This window comes from Notechis scutatus, chromosome 1, assembly GCF_049901735.1.
Source record: "Notechis scutatus isolate UNSWTSFEM ecotype Mainland chromosome 1, rNotScu1.2, whole genome shotgun sequence".
NCBI classification, from domain to species: Eukaryota; Metazoa; Chordata; class Lepidosauria; order Squamata; family Elapidae; genus Notechis; species Notechis scutatus.
In genome coordinates, this window is record NC_142009.1 from 302,713,395 (window position 1) to 302,737,102 (window position 23,708).

At 39.0% G+C, this 23,708-nt stretch overlaps 1 protein-coding gene across 2 annotated transcripts in view; it reads left to right on the top strand.

The window, feature by feature from the left end:
• TUNAR (transmembrane neural differentiation associated intracellular calcium regulator) overlaps nt 1–8,507 on the top strand; it is a 53,584-nt gene extending 45,077 nt beyond the window's left edge. For both annotated transcript variants that reach the window (XM_087952137.1, XM_087952136.1), the window contains one exon: nt 6,427–8,507. In XM_087952137.1, coding sequence (XP_087808263.1) covers nt 6,466–6,612 — 147 coding nt within the window. In that variant the 5' untranslated portion in view covers nt 6,427–6,465 and the 3' untranslated portion in view covers nt 6,613–8,507. The remainder of the gene's footprint in view (nt 1–6,426) is intronic.
• The last annotated feature ends 15,201 nt before the right edge of the window (nt 8,508–23,708 follow it).

Here is a 23,708-nt window from a genome sequence, read left to right on the forward strand (position 1 = left end):
CTGAATGCCTGCATTTCAAATGTCATTGCTGGTCTTATGATAAAATTTCATTTTACTGTGACCAAAAGAATTTCCTGAAAACAATGACTTCTTGTCATTTATCAAACTGTTCATGTTTTACTTTATGTTCAGAGTAGGTAGGTAATAAAAGAGAAAGTCAGTTAATGGTCATGTTTTTATTGTGCATGTGTGTCTGTGTGGAATTCCAGTGTGAAATCCATGCATTGTCCAAGAAATATTTTGCCACAGTTGCTTTCCAAGCGTACATGATTAGTTTTGGAGTTGAGTGTGTGCTAGATAGAGCTTATGACTTGGGAAGTAGGGCAAGGTTTGTGGGAGTTTTGTTATGGCAGGGGGAGTAAGAACTTGTAATGAGCAGAAGGAGGAACAATGAAAATCTGGAGGCAGACCCTCATGTGGTAGATAAAACTTATTTTTGAGACTGATTTCATTTGCTATCTCCCAGTAAATGTATTTGGTCACTGGGTCCTCAGTTGTCCTACTCTCCAGCTGTTGCTGCTAAATACCAAATCAGTATATAGAAGACTGACTTCATCTGTCTTACTAGTTGCACAGCACTGCCTCTGAAAGGGCACTTGGAAACATTGGGGGATTCTTTATTGGAAAATACTGAAAGGGCACTGGAAAACACTGACTGTTTCCTTCTGAAATACTCAACCTGAGTTTCAAGTGTGGCACTACCCATTTCCCTAGGATGCTGTTGTGTGACATTTGTCACCTGGGAGGCTTTAACAACTTTCAGAATTACCATGCAGATTGTAAGACAATTGCTGGGTTTGAAGGAGCAGATAGGCTGGTGGCTATTAGATCCATCTGTGTGGCAGCCTATTGTATGTCAAGGAGTTAGTTGGTAATGGACTGTTAATTCTGGAATTCAACCTGCCATTTGAGTCACATCCTGTTTAGGAGTTCATGACCATCACTGCAACTATGAACCTTTCCCCAGATCATCAGGGATCTGATTCACATATACTAGATCTAGTTTATATCCTGAGACAATTGCAATGAAATTTAAAGATGGAGGACATCAACAACAGTCCTTTGGTTATTGTCGGACAACTCTCTGATTACTTTTTGACCTGCTGGTAAGATAAGACCTGTTGGCTCAGAAGCCTGCTGAGTTTCAGAAGCAATTTGTTGACTCCCCCACCTCAGCTGGGGTTAATTGGACAGTTCAACTTAGTCTCCACCTGGAATGACCAGGTTACACTGACCTTAGATTGGAATTGGATTGTTCCTATATGCAGTCATTTGCTGTGCAAAACATGCTTATTCTGCCCTTATTGCATCTGCTGTTGATTAACAACCTTTCTCATGGTGCTCCCTTTCTCCTGTAGTACTTATCCATCCTGTAAGATCTAACAGAGTTCACATGATTTGAATCCCATCTATCAAACAGCAGTTTTTGATTGGACTGAGAAGGCATGCCTTCTCTGTCATGCCTTCTGGCTTCTGGAACAGCATCCTCCAAGATACCCAAAGAGCCAGCCACAATTTCACTTTCTTTTAGATGCATCTAAAGGCATTGTGTGCTTTTATGGGTTGGTTTTGCTTTCATTGTGTTTGTTGTTTGTTCAGCTATCTTTTTTTTCCTTTTAGTTTACTTTATTGTCATTGCACCTCGTACAACGAAATCAAACACCATCTTCAGTGCACATCATGAGCATGAAAATAAACACAAACACATATCCTTCACCCTTCACACAGTGAACCGGAAACCCCCGACACCATACCAACACTGCAGTATACAGCAGAATTCAAAAGAGCTACTGCCCTGGGATAGAAGCTGTTTTTCAGCCTATTAGTCCTTGTTTTTATTATTCTGTACTGTCTGCCAGATGGTAATAGTTAAAAAAAAAAGGTTCCCAGGATGAGATGGATCTTTGAGAATGTTTTGAACTTTCTTAAGGCAGCGGTAGTTATAAAGCTCTTCCAAAGAGGGGAGAGGGCAACCAATGATCTTTTGGGCAATGACATTAACCCTCTGGAGTGCTTTCCTATCTGCCACTGTGCAATTAGCAAACCATACAGAGATGCAGTATGTTAAAATTCTCTCTATGGTGCAGTGGTAGAAGGTCAACAGCAGTTTCTCTTTCAGTTGTTGTTTTCTGAGAAGCCTCAGGCAGTATAATCTCTGCTGGACCCTTTTGACCAGGGCTGCAATGTGGACACCCCAGGTTTTAAACAATTTTGATTGTTGTTTCAACTTATGTTTTTTATGTCTCGGCCTCTCAGAGTCAATTCAAGTGGGCAGCACATAAATGAGAGAGTTTTTTTTTCAAGTTGCAAGTCTATAGTTCTGAAAATTCTAGGCAGAGAATACTATACAAAAAGTAATCAAGTCTGTCCCATCATTTTGTCTAACAGGGTTCTGCATGTTCTCTCCCTTTGCGTAGATGCTTTTGACAGTGAAGCAAAATAAGTTATTGAGGAATATGGTTTCTATCTCATGCTTTCTTGATTATACAATAGTAAAGCTCCATAAGACAAAACATCTCATTGAAACATATCCTAGTCAGTCTGCTTTGCCCTAATATTGACAAAGCTCATGACAACTTTGCCTCACAAATTACATCCGTGGTTCTATCTATGAGCTCTGAGACAAGGATTTATAACCAAGATTTGTAAAGTGTGGTGCTGAGAAGGTAGACTATCTTCCCTAACAATGTGCTTTTCTAGGGAGATGCTAACAGAACAGTGGGTTCTTTCAGGAAAGTCTTCAGGCTTAATTTTTCCTGTTTGCAAAGTCTAGCTGTTTAGCTTGTGGATTTGATCTTCTGTTTGTCTCTTTTTGAAGCTGCTATTTTAATCTTTTTATTTTAAGAAGTTTATTTTTTCCCCCTATCTATTATCCCTGGATCAATGTGTTCATGGAGGGATGCCTTCGGGAAGATTAAAAAACTTGATGTACTAGCTACAACTGTAGACTTACCCCCTTTTATGGGCATCAATTTTTCTGGTATTGTCTTGATTGCCCACCATCATCCTGACATCTATAATTATGCAAAAAGAAGAGAAACTATTTCAAAAACAATAGCTTTCAAGTCCAACAGAAGAAATAAGCCAAACCATGACTAGCTAGCTAGCTAGAAGATAGAATAACTTTATTGCCACTTTGAGTCTGCATACATTAAAATGAAATTTCATTGCATACAGCTCTCAAAGAGTCATCCCCTCCAATATACACTACATAAACATGACAAAATAAATACAAAATTATGCATATATCCACATATGTTATATGACACAGAGAAACAACACAGTCTAGTTCGGATATATACATATACTGTACGTGGCGAGAAAAATGAATCTTGCAAGTTCACCAGACAGATGGCATAGGGAATAAAGCTGTTACAGAATCTGGTAGTCCTGCTAGAAATAGCTCATTTTTATTTTATTTTTTGGTTGAAGGCAAGCCTCTATGGTGGGAGAATAAGCCTCCAAGTTTGTTTGTTTTTGGGAGGTGTACGCCACCTGTCCTGCTAGAGCTTTACAGGATACACATTTTTGAAATTGAAAAGTGGGGCTGCATTTGAGAAGCATTTTGAAATGGCTGCTGATACAGAAAATAGCAGTTCAGTTATCGGACGAAAGCAGGCAATATACCCTTAATTTCTTTCTCTTTTTAAAAAAATATTTTATTAGTATTCCAAAGTTTAAAAACATAAAATAAAACTATATGCATTGGTATCAACATCAAGACATCTTTTACATTTCCTTACAATATATGATTACTTATTCCATTACCATTACATCTTACTCTTGTTACAAATCAATATATTTCATCTTACACTTCAATCTTTTCTATAACATATATACATATTTACATACTTCCTAATTCTTTTCCTAATTGCCATTTTATTTAATGTTGGAAACCACTCATAACAGGCATCCCAGGCTCTGTAATATATTGAATCTTCTTTGTCTTTTAACGTCTTTCAACGTTAGCCTGTCCATCTCTATATAATCTATTATTTTCTTTATAACCATGCCCTCTGATGGTATCCTTTTCTCCTTCCAAAATTGCGCATACGAAATCCTTGCAGCTGTTAGTATATGTAGTATAATGTACCTATCTTTTTTACTACATTTTTGTGTTATTATACCTAATAAAAAAAATCTGGATTAAATTCAATTTTCTGATTTATAATTTCCTCTAGCCATTGTCTGATTGTATTCTAGTATTTCTTCACTTCTGGCCATGTCTACCAGACATGAAAATAAGTGCCTTTTTCTTTCCCACACTTCCAACAATCAGGGTTTAAATTAAACATTTTTACCAATCTAGTGGGGTAGGTGCCACCTGTAGAACATTTTATACAGGTTTTCCCTGTATGCTGTGGATATGATTAATTTGTAATTTCTTTCTCAGCTGAGGTTTGGCCCAAAGGGCTTAGTATTTGTATTTAAAACAGGGGCAGATAACCTGAGCCTCTGTTCTGGTTTAAGCCTCCCTGAGTATAATTTCTGCCTTCTCCATGCATTTAGGTCTAGTCTGTAACAAGAACAGTTTGTTGCTTACTCAGATGATCAGTAAGAAATGCTTTTATTCTGGGTGCAAAAGATAGTCTTGCTATCTTCTGTACCCAGACCTGCCTTCCATTGAGGACCTGTATACTTCTTGAGTCAAAAAGAGGGCTGTGAAAATATCCCTCACATCCTGGACAAAAATTGTTTCAATTTCTACCCTCAAAATGACGCTATAGGGCACCGCACACCAGAACAACTAGAAACAAGGACAGTTTTTCCCCTGAAGGCCATCACTCTGCTAAACAACTTATTCCCACAACATTGTCAACTTATTTACTAAGACTGTATTACTATTATTCCTCTCATCCTTCCTAGTACCGTATTTGCCGGCGTATAAGACGACTTGGCGTATAAGACGAGCCCCCAACATTTCCACTCAAAATATAGAGTTTGTTATATACTCGCCGTATAAGACCCCCCCCCACTTGGAGGCATGCAAGTGAAAGTGACGCGCCTGCCCCCTCCCCCCAGGGGAAAGTGAAAGGCCTCCTCCCTTAAGCAGCCCCCGCGTGCGCGCCATTGGGACTCCAAGGGTGGGGGATGGACAGCTGCCAACTCTCTCTCTCTCTCTCTCTCTCTCTCTCTGTGTGTGTGTGGTGTGGAGGGTAATTCCGGCTATCTCTGGCCTCCGCTCGGTTTTAAAGTCGCTTGGCCGGTTCCCAAGTCGCAAGCGCACACTGGCCGGGAGACGCGGCGCTGGGTGGCAGCTCGGTGCCGGGGAGGCAGATCTTTCTCTCTTAAGCGGGGAGGGGAGGAGGGGACAAGAGGAGGGACGGGATGGGACAGGGGGCGGGACGAGGTCCCTCGCCTTCTTCCACCGCCCACCGGACCCTTTTCTTCCCAAGGGGACCCTGGAAAGCAGCTCGGGAGCCGGGTGGCCCTGCCCAGCGGGGTCCCATCAGGAACTTCCCGAGGACACCCCCCCGCCCCAAGCACAGCCCTCCCGGTCTTTCAAAGAGGGAGGGAGAAGCGGGAGGAGCAAATTGCCGGCCCCGCCCTGCTGCCCAGAAGGAGGGGCGCCACAGTCCACCCCCACCACCCACTCCCCAGGCCATTACGCGGCTCAGGGCTGGCTGGGCGAAGCGGCCCCGCCAGAGACCCTCCTGCTCCACCCCCACTCCACCTCCAGATTGGCCTCCGCAAGCGCCCTGAGCCGGGTGGAGGGTGGGTGGGGGGGGAGGAGGAGGAAGAGAGACTCCGGCTGGGCTTGAAGGGGCTTCGCAAGTTGCGGAGCTCCGCCCCTGTCACTCTTGCACCGAGTGACAACAACGTATTTGCCGGCGTATAAGACGACCTTTGTTATATACTCGCCATACCCCCCCACTTGGAGGCATGTTTTTCAGGGCAAAAAAGTCATCTTATACGCTGGCAAATACGGTACCTATCTCTTCCCACTTTTGACTATAACTGTGTTGCTTGTATCTTTACAATTTATATTGTTCTATTTGTTTTCTAGTATGATTTGATTCCTCATTAGTAACTATTACTATCAGTGTTGTATCTTATGATTCTTGATTAATGTATTTTTATTTTTTATTTTTCTTATGTACACTGAGAGCATATGCACCCAAAACAAATTCCTTTTGTGTCCAGTCACACTTGGCCAATAAAGAATTCTATTCTATTCTATTCTATTCTATTCTATTCTATTCTATTCTATTCTATTCTATTCTATTCTATTCTATTCTATTCTATTCTATTCTAATTCTAATTCTAATTCTATGCCATGCTATTTCTATTCTATTCTATTTTAGTCAGATCTAAGAGTATGGTCCTAGTTTGTCTGGAAACACCAGGGTGGGGAAATGTGTTGTAATGTTTAAATTATGATTGCAAATTGTCAATTAGCCTTTACTCTCTTTCCTTATGCTGTAGGTTACTCTGAGAAGAACGTTTGAGAAACTGGCAAACAAGATGGTAATTACTAATGGAAATGAAGAAGAAAAAGGAAATCAAGAGAAGGAGAGCAAGGAGGAATCCATTCTTGCCCTGTTGGGGATTATTGGAACAATTCTAAACCTTATTGTTATCATTTTTGTGTACATTTATACAACATTGTGAGTTGCTGAGGCAAACTGCTGATGACATCTAAGAAGAGACCCTGGCAAAGCACTTAATGAGAACTGACTCCTTAGTATATGAAATAATAGCAAAAGGATTGCTTGCAAAGAGTGGAGTCTGAAGCATATTAACTGAGCCAGATTTTTGCTCCGTATAGTTACATGGAAACTTTCTTTTTTTTCTCTTTCTCTATTTTCATTCATTCTAGAGAAATGTCTGCAAATATGTAAATATCTGATTTGGGAAACAGCATTTCAATTCAGCCAAAGACTGGACACTATCATAATAGTGACAAATGTATAGCATTTCTATGCCAAAATCTGTACCATAGATAGCTAGATAGCTTTCTTTCATGTTTCATTAGGTCATATCATCTCTTTGGGGTTCTAGTGAGGTTGTGGCAAGTGGGCTTTTTAGCTTCAAGTGAACTTATAAATTCAAATTGTATGGTGCAATCACAAATGAGAAGCAGGAGGGGAAAGATGGATTCTGTTGAGTTATTACTAACAAAAGATAAAATTTTGAACAAAGTAAGTAGCATCACTTCTTTTTCATTTTCTCTTATTATCTTGACATCAGTATCCATTCATACCAATGTTTATAAATATATATTTTTAATAAATGTGCTATATTTTTAGCATGAAGTAAACTCATTGGCCATGCTTACATTATTTGATCAACCTAATTCTATCCCATGAAATAACTGCCATCTCTTCCACCACACATTTTTCAAAACTGCATGTGTAATGTCCTTTGTCTAATGTTAACAGAAATCAAGGAGTTAATATGCTAGTCTACAGCATATTAATTAACTTAATATGCTGTGGACTAGCACTCAATTGAGTGGCCATGAAGGCCTTGCAAAAGATATCCAGATATCATGAGGGTCTATATCTACAAAGTTCAGAACCGTGAAAGCAACGATGTTCCCTGTGGCATTCTATGGAAGCAAAAGTTGGATTTTGGAGAAGTAAGATGAAAAGCATATTAACATTTTTGAACTTTGGTGTAGGAGAAAATTCCTGATAATACCATGGATTTTGTACTAACCTATTTATGTTTTTATGTATGTTTTTAGTTTATATATTTTTAAAATTATTTTTCATGATTGTAAACCATCCAGAGTTACCTTGAGGTAAAATGGGTGGTCTATAAGTTTTATAAATAAATAAACGAAATGGTAGCCAAGGAAGCAAATGGATCATAGAACAAATCAGAATTCTCACTTGAAGCAAATGACCACATCCAAATGATCATATTTTGTACCTGTTATGCAAAATTCCCTTCAAATGATCAGTTGAGTATTCAGAGATTGTTGAAGTTCAGTTCCCATCAATCTTCACCAGCATAACCAATGGTAAGAGATTAAGAAGACATTTTGTGATTTTCAGTGGTTTTCATCTCAGAATCTTTTTTCAGTACTAGTGTTTCCAAATGATAATAGCTTTTCAGAGACTGAAAAGGACAAATTTCCTAACCTTTGCTATCTAAGTCTGTAAACTAGAGCTTTTTCACAGTCAGTTTTAGACAGATTAAACCCATAGAACTATACATTTGAAATAGCAAATTTAGATTACTTGAGCTCTAGCCAATGATGTCCACACAGTAAGGAAATCAGATAGGAAATATGTTAAATGTGAAATTGTGCTCCAAGCCTTGCTGCTTTTCTGAATGCTGATAACCTGCACATTCAAAAGGAGTTGGGTTTGGATCTGAACACCACGTCCCTCCTCTTGCCTATTTTGACCTCATCTTGAAAACACTGTTTGGTTCCATCACCTTATTCAAGCATCCAAGAAGATGGATTTCTATCCATCGCTTGAACAAATTTAATGAGCAAGAAAACACCATGTCCCTTATTTAATAGACTGTCAAACATAATATTAAAAAGTTTGAATCTGCCTTCCTAACTTAAATCTATTTATCCATCCTCTGCACTCAAAAAATAGAGGGCGTGGTTTCTCTTTCATCTGTGGGGCATCATTTCAGCCTTTGAAACAGGGCCATCATGCCAGTTTTATCTTCTTGGGGTTGAGTATATCTAGCTCCTTCAATGTCTCTTAATAATAGTTTATAGTCTCCTGATTATTCTCACTATGGTTTACTGAACTTGTTCCAGTTTCTCTGAATCATTCTGCAAATGTGATGCCTAGAATAGGATGCAATAGTCTGAGGCTGACCAATGCAGAATGCAGTGAAATGATTACTTCCTTTGATCGTGAATCTATATTTTTTGTTGAAACTACCTAAATAACATTTGCTCTTTTTGCAACTACATCACAGTTCTGACTCATATTTATATGATGTTGATTTCTATCTTTTTCAGAAGCACTATTGTTAAGCCAAGTATTCTCCACATTATTCCTGTTCATTTAATTGTTTTTGAACTTTGAATTTGCGTCTATTAAATTTCACCCTGTTATATTCAAAATATAACTTCACTCCATCAAGATCATTTTGAGTTCAGTATATATCACAATCAGTTTTGTTTCATCTGCAAATCTGATAAGCATTTCCTTCATCACTTCATCCAAGTCTTTAATAAAAACATTGAAGACTCAACTTTGTGGCAGCCCATTCATTCAATTCTGTTCTTTAAATTGATAAGTAACCATTGAAATTATTGAGTTGCCATGTCATTAACTTGCTAAAATCCTAGTCCTAGACCCATCTATCCAGCATTTAATTAAGTTGCTAATCAAAATGGCATGGAGTTCTCTTGCAAATGTTTTACTGAAATCAAGATATATTGTATCTATGGCTTTCTCTTTATCCATTGAAGTAGTTACAAGACAAAAGAGGAGATTGTCCAGTATTTTGAAATCATACTGATTTCTGATAACTACCCTACAGTTTTCAGGACACTGTAATGGGGTGTTAGCATGGCCTTGGGAGACAGGAGGTGGAGTTGCAGAATAGATAATAGTCAGACAAGAGATATTTCAGCTGACAGAAAGAATGTGGGTGGAGAGAGCATCTTGGAAAGAACTCTTCCCAGCTCTTTGGAAAGTAAAGGCAAGGGAAGCTTATCTATAAGTATATATAGTAGGTTCCTTCCTCAGGTTTTTAAAAGAACCAATATATCCTGTCTGTACTCTAGTTAGGGAAACGCATGCCCCTAACTACCTCAATTCCAACTACTGCTGGCCTTAAATGCAAGCTACTCAATGCAAGAAGCCTTGTGAATAAAATACCTGAATTTCTCCTCTTACTAAATATGGCTAAATTCAACATCATATTTGTCTGTGAAACATGGCTCAACGCATCTCTCCCTGACTCCATTACTACACTAAGAGACTATCATGTTTACCAATCAGATCATGAAATTCGTAGAGGACGTGGTGTTGCTATCTTCTATAAAAAGTCCTTACATCTAAAAAACATCCAAGTTACCGAGGAGCTTGCTCTTCCTGAGACCATCATCTGTGAACTATAAGTAAATTAAAAATTGTTAATAATTAATCATACTATTAAAGAATCCACTAGAATTAGGTAGCCAATAGGTTTTGAATGGGACTTTTGAATGCAAAAAGACAGACACCTGGCCTACAATATATCTGATATCACTATTGTGGAAAAGAAAGAAGACCGGTCCATTGATGTTGCAATATCAATGCACAAATTGAGAAAGAACTAGAAAAAATAACCAAATGTCATTATTTGCAAATTGAAGTTGAGCGATTGTGGAGGAATAAATCAATGGTTGTACCAATAGTAATAGGAGCCCTTGGAGCAGTACCAAAAGGGCTGCCTAGATTAGGGATATCAAACTCAAGGCCTGGGGGCTAAATCCGGCCTGCGGGGTGCTTAGATCTGGCCCACAGGGACACCCTGGATACAGCAAGAGACCAGCCCATGGTGCGGCTGCCACAGCCTCCTGAAATCCTCTGCCAGTGAAAATGGAGCTTAGGAGGGCCTCACTGCCACATACACACCCACAAGGTCAAACACAACTCTGATGGAGCCCTCAATAAAATTGAGTTTGATATCCCTGGCCTAGATACGTGGATATTTTGAACTTATTAGACTTGAATATCATGACTGAAAAAAACCCACCCTAGTCAGAACTGCCTATATACTCAGAAGCTACCTTAACAGCTTTTAGGTCATTGGTTAGTACTTAACCTGTTAGGTTTTTGCCAGTCCCAGACTGTGAATCAAATTGAAGATTAACCCTAATAATAATAGTAGTAGTGGTAGCTTACATCCTGAAATACCTTTAACACATCAAACAACATCTGCCTATCTTAGGTCCTTGAGAAGGACTTAATAGGTGAATAAAAATGCCAACTCCAGTCTAAACATCTGCCTGACTGTGCAGTTGTTAATAATGATGATGATGATGATGACTGTCCAAGCTGGAGAAAAGAAAGGCATCAGATCTTCTCTTCATTGTGCTCTTCATTTAAGTTCCATAACCCCTCTCCAAGTCTTAGACCAAAGGGGCTACGAATTCGGAGAACTGAAATCTAACAATTTTGAAGTGGACCTAGATATGGAAGGCAGATTGAAGCATTACTTTCTATTAGATTTAAACAACCAGCAAATAGAAGATAAATTCATAGCACTTACCTCAAGTACAGCTGAAGCTGGACTTCAAAAACCTTGAGAAGAAGAGTATTAAAATGCTCAAACACTTGCTGCCTTAATGAATTTAATAATAAATGAACACCAAAGATTTCTACTATAGTTTCCAAAATTTTGTACTCTACAATTTTTGCATTAAAACACCTCATCAAATTCTTTGTATTATTTGCTTCTTAATCATGCTCTGTGAAGAGTTTGACGCTTTGTGCATGTAGTGTTGGGCCTGAAATAAGGCTATCATATGCACGCTAGAAAAATCCACAAATACAAGAGTTGGCCCTATGGTGTATCTATTTACTTTCTTCTCATGACTGTCTTTAGTTTGGGAGCCTTCCATGAAGCATAGAACAAGAGTGAAAAGCTTCTACCAAGAAAGAACACATTTCAACTTTATTCCTTGTATCAAGTCAATGCAAATAGAAATATCTTCCTATTTCAGCTAATGGATGAGGTTCTAACATACCAATAGCACTTGGATTTATATATCACTTCATAGTGCTTTACAGCCCTTTCTAAGTTGTTTAGAGTCAGCATATTGCCCCCAACAATGTTGGCTCCTCATTTTTACCCACCTTGGAAGGATGAAAGGCTGAGTCAACCTTGAGCTTGATGGGATTTGAACTGCCAAATTGCAGGCAGCTGACAGTCAGCAGAAATAGCCTGCAGTACTGCACTCTTACCACTGTGCCACCAAGGCTCATGTTCTTCTGTACATCACCTTTACTCCAACTCAAAAGTACAGAGTATTTTGACAGTATTAATTATCAAAGCAGAGCCTCTATGTTATTGTCAGCTCACTGCTGAGATAAGATGACCTGGCCAGAATTAGGAACTTTTGACGTGTAAAATAGAGAAAATCTAACTCTGGTTTTTGCAGTTGACTTGTGAGTTGAGTGGCTGAGAACTGAAGGATTTCAGTCAAGCTTACAGCTGTAATGCAACCTGTATGAACACAACGGTCACACAAGGATCACTTTCTTAAATGTTTTTGAATGCAATTAAATTACAGCTAAGCAGAGATTTTTTGTGCAGAAAGATAAGAGACTTCCACTTGGTAAGTGAAAGGAATAAAAGTTTAAAGGTTTAAAAACTTTTGGCAAAAAGCTTAAGAAGGAGTAAATGGGAGAAGTTTAAAATGGATAAAGGGGATAATTATTCTGAAACTTTTTTGGAGGGGAGGAATGCTTTCTATTGAAATTAAAACAGAGAAATGAACCTGACCTTTGTGGGAATGTTTTCTGTCTATTATTAAAGAATGAAGACAATTGGTGGATTTTATAAAACAAAAGATAAAGTTAATGAGAGCCAGAGTGTGATGCTGATTACAGTGTGCCCTTTGAGATGGAAGTGTTAAGGACACAAGAAGACAAAATGGGGATGAGGAAAGACAAATTGATGATGAAGTGGAAATTTTGGAGAGTAAGACAGAAATTATGGACAGAGAGCTAGAAAGAGAAATAGATAAAAATAGATAATTTGGCATTACTGGAATTGAGAAAAAAACAATTTTTATTTGAGATTTAGAGCAATTCCAGAGGAGTCTGGTGAAGATATACAGAAACAGTTGTTAAAGCTATAGCAAGTTTTATTGATTGGGTTCAGAAGAATATAGAAGCAGAAATAAATAAGGTATGCAGAATAAATAGATTTGCATGAATAAGAAATGTTTTCTTTGATTTGATGGACAGTTTAGGGCTTATAGTCATATAGAGATGGGCAAATGGAAATTGAAGAGGGGAGACATGATAGCGGTCTTCCAATATTTGAGGGGCTGCCACAGGGAGGAAGGGGTCAAGCTATTTTCCAAAGCACCTGTAGGCCAAACAAGGAATAATGGATGGAAACTGAACAAGGAGATATTTAACCTGGAAATGAGGAGAAACTTTCTGAAAGTGAGAACAATCAACCAATGGAACAGCTTGCCCTTGGAAGTTGTGGGAGCGCCATCACTTGAGACTTTCAAGAAGAGATTGGACTGCCATTTGTCAGAAATGTCATTTGTCTCCCGCTTGGATGGGGGGTTGGACTAGATGACCTACAAGGTCCCTTCCAACTCTGATTATCTGTTTGATCTGTCTGACAGGTACAAACTTTGGTTACATTTTAGAGCTGAGAAGCAACCACAAAAAATATTATAATTTGGTTTGTGTTTACCTTTTGTTCCCTGCATGCCAAGGGAAAGGCAGTTAACCTCTCTTCATTTTGGATAAGAATGCATCTTTTTCTCAATGGGGTGCTAAGAAGCTTAATGTTGAAAAAGCATTTTGCCAACCAAGCATGGGGGAGCTATCAAAGGATACAATCTGATGACTGTGTGGCTTTGTTTGCTATTCTGTGATTCAAAGCATGCTGCAATGCAAGATGCACAACATGACAAAGGAAAACTATCTTAGCCAGCCCAGATTCTCCCACACATAATATAAAAGGAACTAGTTTTGCCCCACAAAAGGACTAGCACTGGTACATTCACCATGGGAAGGCCACATTGTCACACAATGAATGGACTATTACAGTTATAGCCCCACAAACAGATAAGCAAGGGAGGGCAGGTTGCTCCTTCACAGAGAAAAAGCTTTCCAGTGCTAATATGCACTATTTGGAATTTAGCTTTCTGGAATTTAGCATGGTAAGGTAAATTATTTTAAAGGCCAAGCTAGATAATGTTGCAAATTTCCCCACATATTTTGAATGGGGAAAATATGAATAAAGAATGGAGGGAGGGAAGAGTCTTCCATTGTCACTTTATTGATTTGCAAAAGAAAAAAGAAAACAACCATTCACAGCTTTGTCAGTAATATACTCTTCAGAGACTAATCAAATCATATATATGGGAATCATATATGAAAAACATGCCTATATTTTCTCCCAGTTCCCTTACATACAGTCAACATCAAAATATCCAGGCAAAGAAAAATGTTGAAAACCCTTCTCCTAAATCATAATATTGTCATATCTTTTGTCTTGTAATATACCTGTGATAAGAGATAGAGTTGCAATGGGATGTGAACTGTGAGATACTAATATTGTGCTGTTTGTTCAGACAGCTAGCAAAATTTGCCAACAAAACAGGTCAAGTGACACCAATAGATTTTATTCCATTACTTTCTTTATGATTTTGTAAAAACTCAGGAACCTCAGGGGGGAAAAGACTTGCAATTTTATTTAGCTTCATCATCACTTTGTACTACTTGGACTGAGGACCTTCTCCAGGCTTAGGTGAAAATGTTGACGAGAAGCTCCCTTGTGAAGTTTTCCTTTGGGGAATCACCCTGAAATCTTTTATATTGAAAATGCTGTGGAAAAAGCCCAGTGGGAGAAGTTCTGTCTTGATGTCTTTCTTTGAAATTTTAGGAAAATGCAGAAAACCAGGGAAACTTTGTGCTGTTAGCAGTGGCGGGATTCAAATTTTTTTACTACTGGTTCTGTGAGCATGGCTTGATGGGCATGGTGTGGCTTGGAGGGCATGATTTGATGGGCGTGGCTTGGTGGGCATGGCAGGGGAAAATACTGCAAAATCCCCATTCCCTCCCCACTCCTGGGGGAAGGTTACTGCAAAATCCCATTCGCTCCCCACCCCACTAACCTGCTTTCCAGCTCCGTTCTCCTGTGCAGGGAAAGACCCAGCCAATCAGCTGGGAGTCAGAAGACAGAGAATAGATGGGGGCAGGGCCAGTCATAGGTGGTATTTGCTGGTTCTCCGAACTACTCAAAATTTCCGCTACCGGTTCTCCAGAACTGGTCAGAATCTGCTGAATACCACCTCTGGCTGCTAGTGAGATGGTTGTGTGACTTTAGGCCAGTCACTTGCTCTCAGCCCAACCCACCTCATAAGGTTGTGGGGGAAAATAAAAGGGGGAAGAGGTGTTAGATATGTTTGCTTCCTTAAATTATTTGTAAAAATAATAAAGGTAGGATACAAACTAACTAACTAACTAAAAATGACAATATGCCAAAGGAAAGACACTCCTTGGTCACCTCATCACATACTAAGGATAACCACACAATACTTTACCTACACTAATTTTATTAAAATTCTCTTATGCTTTGAATGAATTTCCAAATTGAATAAAAGCCAGTAGAACAAAATGCAAGAGAACTTCTCTGTGTGCCCCTAATTCTCTCAGCCAACATGTCTGATCTCCAGCTGAGATCTAACCAATATTAGTCACAATATAGCATGCTACTTTTTCTGTGCTTCCTGATCTCAATTTTTGTTCTTCATTGTAAGAGGTAGTCTGGGACTGTGTGCATTTGTATCTCATCTATTTATGTATTACTGATACTGAATAAGTACAACAAGAAGAAAAACAAATCAACAAATCTTAAACCACTTGAATATTAATCCCAGTGTCTTTTAATTTTAATTTTATCTGCTAACCTTCATTGGAGCTATATTTTTAAGCTGAAATCAGTGTGAAACCTCTTTTTTATTCTGAAATAAGAGACTCTTTTCCACCATTTTAAGGAGTTCTCTTTGTGTGTGCTTATACATACAAACTTGTGTGTGTGTGTGTGTGTGTTTGTGTTTGTGTGTCTAGCAGGAGGCAGAGGAAGAAATTGAAAACACACAGAATGAAAGAACAAGCCTGAGGCTGAAAAATCAAATCAAGACTTCTCATAAATTGGAGTGGAATTTTGAGCAAATAATTGGCAAATGTGCTATAACAAATGATCCCACCCAGATGAGTGGAGAACTGAATACTCTGCAGTAAATTGAAATCTTTGAAATATGGATCCTAAAACCCAGCCCATTTTTCAATATTAAAATGTGGGGTTTTTGGAAGCCGAAGCAGATGGCAGAGTCTAGATTCAGTTTAAGCTTACAATCAAGCTGCATTGTATCACTCCTATCTTGCATACGGCCTCAAGCAAATATCTATGTTTTTGTTGACATATCTTATGGCTGCCATTCCTAGGACAGTCTAGTCTGTGTATAATCAGACCTGTCCAACATATAGTGTCACTAATATGTTAAAAATTTAGATGAGAACTAAATTTTAATGTATGGAAACTATACAAGATGACACTCTCCTAATGCATTTGAATTAGAGTTAGGGTTAGATAAAGAACCACCAGAAGGCATTGTTGTCTACCTCAAGCAACCACCTAGACAACAGATTAAATAGCCCCAAAGCTCGTAATATTATTAATCCTCTTTTCTAGAGACACATTTTATCCTCACATATGGAATTTAAGAAAGACGATTGATTGATTGATTGATTGATTCAGCCACTCAGTTTAATAATGACTCTGGGGAGTATCCAGATGAAAAGCAAATATATATTTAAAAACAAAGAATAGCATAATAGTAACTAATTGGAGAGGGGTACAGGGAGACAAGCACATCTTAACAGAAACATATACAATACACCAGATGGGCAAACCGGATCAATTCATTCCAGAACTTGATGAAAAAATACCCTAATTTGCAAAACCAATTTAAAAGTGTGCAAGAGTGGGTGAGCTAGAAGTCCTGGATGGTATTGTTCCAAGCAGCAGATACCATGACAGAGAACATATATTTTGTAGGTCCTGTCAGATCAGTGGTGGTATTCTACTGGTTTGGCCTGGTTCGGCAAACCAGTATTAAAAATTGTTGCCTTTTGGCCTAACTGGTAGTAAAAACAGCCGAACTAGTATTTCTTTTTTTTCCTCCTGATGATCAGCTGTTCTGATGATCAGCTGTGCCAGGAACCTCCTCACTGTCTTTCTGCTTTACACAGGCAGCTTCCTTGAGGCCCAGGAGGCAAAAACCCCACAGAACCGGTAGTAAAATATTTGCATACCATCTGTTCTATTTACTGTTAATAAAGAGTTGAAGTCACTGGTCAGATGTCTGGTCTCCATTACTCTCCAAATATAACAGCTTCCTTAAATTATTTGTAAAAATAATAAAGGTAGGATACAAACTAACTAACTAAAAATGACAATATGCCAAAGGAAAGACACTCCTTGGTCACTTCATCACATACTAAGGATAACCACACAATACTTTACCTACACTAATTTTATTAAAATTCTCTTATGCTTTGAATGAATTTCCAAAAACAAAGTCTGTTTAGTAAATTGAATAAAAGCCAGTAGAACAAAATGCAAGAGAACTTCTCTGTGTGCCCCTAATTCTCTCAGCCAACATGTCTGATCTCCAGCTGAGATCTAACCAATATTAGTCACAATATAGCATGCTACTTTTTCTGTGCTTCCTGATCTCAATTTTTGTTCTTCATTGTAAGAGGTAGTCTGGGACTCTGTGTGCATTTGTATCTCATCTATTTATGTATTACTGATACCGAATAAGTACAACAACAAGAAGAAAAACAAATCAACAAATCTTAAACCACTTGAATATTAATCCCAGTGTCTTTTAATTTTAATTTTATCTGCTAACCTTCATTGGAGCTATATTTTTAAGATGAAATCAGTGTGAAACCTCTATTTTTATTCTGAAATAAGAGACTCTTTTCCACCATTTTAAGGAGTTCTCTTTGTGTGTGCTTATACATACAAACTTGTGTGTGTGTGTGTGTGTGTGTGTGTGTGTGTGTGTGTTTGTGTGTCTAGCAGGAGGCAGAGGAAGAAATTGAAAACACACAGAATGAAAGAACAAGCCTGAGGCTGAAAAATCAAATCAAGACTTCTCATAAATTGGAGTGGAATTTTGAGCAAATAATTGGCAAATGTGCTATAACAAATGATCCCACCCAGATGGGCGGAGATCTGAATACTCTGCAGTAAATTGAAATCTTTGAAATATGGATCCCTAAAACCCAGCCCATTTTTCAATATTAAAATGTGGGGTTTTTTGGAAGCCCGAAGCAGATGGCAGAGTCTAGATTCAGTTTAAGCTTACAATCAAGCTGCATTGTATCACTCCTATCTTGCATACGGCCTCAAGCAAATATCTATGTTTTTGTTGACATATCTTATGGCTGCCATTCCTAGGACAGTCTAGTCTGTGTATAATCAGACCTGTCCAACATATAGTGTCACTAATATGTTAAAAATTTAGATGAGAACTAAATTTTAATGTATGGAAACTATACAAGATGACACTCTCCTAATGCATTTGAATTAGAGTTAGGGTTAGATAAAGAACCACCAGAAGGCATTGTTGTCTACCTCAAGCAACCACCTAGACAACAGATTAAATAGCCCCAAAGCTCGTAATATTATTAATCCTCTTTTCTAGAGACACATTTTATCCTCACATATGGAATTTGAGAAAGACGATTGATTGATTGATTGATTCAGCCACTCAGTTTAATAATGACTCTGGGGAGTATCCAGATGAAAAGCAAATATATATTTAAAAACAAAGAATAGCATAATAGTAACTAATTGGAGAGGGGTACAGGGAGACAAGCACATCTTAACAGAAACATATACAATACACCAGATGGGCAAACCGGATCAATTCATTCCAGAACTTGATGAAAAAATACCCTAATTTGCAAAACCAATTTAAAAGTGTGCAAGAGTGGGTGAGCTAGAAGTCCTGGATGGTATTGTTCCAAGCAGCAGATACCATGACAGAGAACATATATTTTGTAGGTCCTGTCAGATCAGTGGTGGTATTCTACTGGTTTGGCCTGGTTCGGGCAAACCAGTATTAAAAATTGTTGCCTTTTGGCCTAACTGGTAGTAAAAAAACAGCCGAACTAGTATTTCTTTTTTTTTCCTCCTGATGATCAGCTGTTCTGATGATCAGCTGTGCCAGGAACCTCCTCACTGTCTTTCTGCTTTACACAGGCAGCTTCCTTGAGGCCCAGGAGGCAAAAAACCCCACAGAACCAGTAGTAAAAATATTTGCATACCATCCAATGTCAGATGTCATTGTTTAATGAATGGAACATAAAACACACCCACACTGCTGGATCTTTTGGCATGGTCTGAAATGATGCAAGAGAAGTGATCCCATAGGCTGATAAAAAAAGACAGATCACACACTGTTCAACATCAGGGATCGTGTATATCTATCAATGAAGTATCTGAACATGGGGTTGCCATGTAAAAAATTGGGCCCTAAATATGTCGGTCCTTTCCCAATAGTACGGGTAATAAATCTGGTGACTATCCAGTTACAGTTACCCTCATGATTTAAATGAGTCCACCCAGTGTTCCACAGTAGTTTGCTGAAACCAGCTACTGAGATGAACTTAGAAACAGACACCACAGGGCCTGTGCAGGATGACCGTTATGAGGTAGACAGTATCCTTGATACTCGCTGACGGAGGGGCAGGCTTCAATACCTAGTTAAGTGGAAAGAGTATCCTGTTATGAGGCATCCTGGGTGGATCACAAACATATGGCAGCTCCATGATTACAACACCGTTTCTATAAAACATACCCCACTAAGGCGGGTGGGAGAGGGAAATGTCTTGGCTATATATCTCATGTTGGTCCCTTTTGTCTTCCAGACGGATCCATGGTAGAGGGGGGCGTATGTCAGGCTGCAGGTGCTTTCTGACCCATTTGGAGCCAGACATATCAATGGGGCATGAGGGGTTGCTGACGGCAGGCTGCTGCTGTCCAGAAGACCGGGACTAAGCACCAATTACCTGGCGATCCAGCACTCGTCGATCTGTCACGAAATCCATCAGAGCTGCTGCAAAATGGAAGGGCACACACACACAGAGAGAGAGAGAGAGAGAGAGAGAGCCAGGCTGGACTAATGAAGGCAGCTGCGAGGAATGCAGGGGTTGGAATGCACGGGGGAACACAGAGGTGACAGGATAGCATAGGAGAGAGATAGAGTGGAATAGGTGGTTTTGGCTATAGAAATGGGGGTGTGATAAGGGAAGCAAAGTTGGGGGGGTGATAAGAGAGACAGAATGGTGGGCGGATATTAGGAGGGTGTGGCTTTAACCACTCTGGGCGGATGCTGGATAACCTAATGATGGATTACTGAAGAGATAGTTAAAGCACTGAGAGAATCTAGCTCTCAGCGCTGGCTTTTCATGGAGTGTCCGTTCTTGCTGCTGTTAATTCTGAGTTCTCAAAATAAAGCAGAAACGTGACTGCATCAAAGTGTGAGTTCTGTTGCTTTTTGAGTAACTGCTCAGGAGATCAGAGGCAGCTGAGAGAAGCCCTATGCCATGAAAGGCTTTATAGGAGATACCAAAACCTTGAAAGTCACTAATAACAGTGAAGTTCTCATACCAGAAATAATGTTTGCACATAGCAGGATGCACCCATAATTGCTTGTGCGGGTGTATCATGTAGCTTGTGAAGGGCAGCCCCTTATAAAGTACATTGCAGTAATCCACAAAAACCATCTTTTCACTAAATCACCTTTGAGAATTGAAAATTTCAGCCTAAAACCATAATAAAACCTGCCCACTCAAAGAAGCCTTTTATAAATGTCAAGTTCTAACTTGATTCCATTCTTATTTTAGTTCCCACTCCAGCACCATTCATCACATGTCACTTTTTATTTTTGACCTTATTGCCAGACTTTGCTCCCTGGTTTTTGGGATTCTGCTAGGGATTTTGGGATTTTGCCTTTTCCCAGAGCCTCTCTAGGTTCAACACTGTTATCAAAATGCAGTCCCTCCCAGATGAGATCCATACCATTAAATATGTTTAAAGGTGCCTGGTTTTTCTCTCTTGACACATAGTGGAACAGGATCACAATAGTCTCCCTGGATCAGGCCAAAGTTCCAGTACTTTGACCACAAAAAATCTAAATAAATAAGTGACAAAAATTAAAAAGTAGTATCAGATGGAGATAATCATATCCGTTATTTCTCACCAACCTCCAATAATTAATCTCTCTCTTGACTTATTTTCATCCAATAATACACTCTTCCTTGATAGCACAGTTTAATGTGAGGATATCTACATAGGTCAAGCAGTAATACTCTCAGCCTTGCAAGGTAGTCCAGACAAGATGAACAAATTCTATTTCATTGTACCATTACCATATCTGAATCTTGCCAGACTGAAAGTACATTTCTCCCCTGTCACCTCTATAGACAAAGAAACTAGGGAGGGTCCCTTCTAAGATGTCCAATAATCACAAACTCACCCAATATTTTTTTTTCCAGATCCAAAACATTTCAATTCTTTTTTTAAAAAAAAAATCAGAATAAATATGTGATTGAGGAGGGGGAGTCAAAGCAGAGGTGGTATTCAGCAGGTTCTGACCAGTTCTGGGGAACCAGTAGCAGAAATTTTGAGTAGTTCAGAGAACCGGCAAATGCCATCTCTGACTGCCCCTGCACCTATCCATTCTCTGCCTCCTGAGTCCCAGCTGATTGGCTGGGTCTTCTTTTGTTGCCCTGCACAGGAGAATGGAGCTGGAAAGCAGGTTGGTGGGGTGGGAGGGAATGGGGACTTTGCAGTATCCCTCCCCTACCACACCCACCAAGCCACACCAGGTCCACCAAGCCCACCAAGAACCAGTAGTGAAAAATTTTGAATCCCACCACTGAGTGAAAGACTTCAAATCAGTAATTAGGTAATATTTCAAGCATTTTTATACAAGTTTTATTGTATTTTGTATTCAAACATACCTACATCAAGTGGCAAGGGGAAGGCAGATGAAAAGAAATAATGACTTATTAATCAAAGTAAATATAGTGGGAAAACAAGTCTAAATGAAGTCCCAGGTCTGCTGAGCCAGTTCCTCAGATGCAATCTCTCTTCCTCTAGTAAAAATCAGTCTCTAGAAGATTCACTTAGCCTTTTGTTCAGCTTCAGAATTTTACAACTCACTGGAAACAATTAATCCTAGTGCTGGGATTCCACTGCCTAGAAACTAAATAAAGAAGCAATCAATAAGCAAGTATTTTTCCATCACTCAGCTCTAGGGTGACTGAAATTTAAAATGCGTGTAACCATAAAAACACTAGTTCTGAAATCTTACAAATTTATTTATAGCTGTTGTTTCTCAAAATGGAAGGCACGTTTTTTCCCCCTCTTCATCTTAATCCCCATCCTGGCATTTCCCTCAAGCCCCACATATTAAAATATAGTAGAGTTAAAACAAAGCAACTGAAGTAAATCAGGGGTTCCAATCTTAACAACTATGATTTTCTGGATTTCAACTCCCAGAATTCACCCAGCCAGCATTCTGTAATGTTGGAAGTTGAAGTCTGCAAATTGGCCAAGGTTGGACACCTCTGAAGTAAATGACAATTTTATTTTATATTACTTTATTCTCCCAGGTAGCTAGAAAAAACTGGCAGCCTGGGCCCAAGGGCTATTTCTCAATGGCTGTTTCAATGGAGTTCTCTCTACATAGTTTTAATTGGGATATTCCAGGTGTAGGGACATCGATGCTGCAGTAGGTTTTACCTTGTATCACAAAAAGACTTCTTCAGCATCAAAAAGAAAAAAAATCCACCCAGACTATAAATCCTGCAAGGTGGTCCCTACTTTTGAAGAGTTGTGCTGAGCAAGCTTCAGTGGAATGCAAGATGAGATGCCTGCAGAAATGTCTGGGACTATCCAAACACATGGGAGCAGAACAACTGTAACACAATTCATGAAGACAGTCCAGGAGGAAACTATAAGTGGATATTTTTTATCAAAAGCTGCTGAGAAATCAAACAGAATCAAAATAGTTACATTTTCATTGCTTCTCTCCTACAGCAGGTGATCCATCAAAATGACTTTCCCTGTTTCTGTCCCAAAGTTAGGCAAGAATCCAGGCTGAAAAAAGTAGAAAATTGGTCTCCATGAAGTTCTGCAGCTGGATTAACAATATCTCTCAAGCATCTTTTTGATTAGACAATATTTGCAATTTAAGTCTTTGTTAAGGGAGAGTTTGTTCAGGAGTGAGTGGGCAGATCATTTCCCTTCAGACCAGAGGTACCTTTCCATCATACAAAAATGTGCTTACCTCATCATAAATTCATTCACTGAATCCATCCTCATTTACTAACTCAGAGTAGTCAAGATGAACAGGGATCAAGATAGCATATAATAGACTAGACAGCTACAAATATGAGAAATCCATATCCACAAAAACTGAAGGTGATTGCATACGATTAGACTAAGAGAGAGACCTTAGTGTAGACTAAAAGAGAGGCCTTAGTGTATCAATATTTGGTTCAAATCAGCAAGATGATGAATAATTTTACCTTCTAAGTGCATCACAAATCTGCTATTACAGAGCATGTGATAGTAACAAAACCAATAACCAATCTATAGGGCTTGAATGTGACTAGGAGATGTCTTTACTATTAAATCTGTAGGCAACTACTCACAGCTCAGGCAACCATAATTCACACCCATCTTTCTGACAACTGGATATATATCTATTTTCAAGAGCACCTTTGTTTCACTCAGAGTTTACAAACTTACATTTAAAAATGCATCCTTCAAAAAAAAATCAGGAGGAGGAGGAGGAGGAAGAGGAAGAGGAAGTGGAAGTGGAAAATATAGCTGGACAGTGTGCTAGCATCCAGGTTCGTTTCTCTATTCCTTCCATGGCAACATCTCAGATTTCAGATCATAGTTCAGGAATCTCAGACAAAAGCTAAAAGATTGCCTTGAATGTTTCT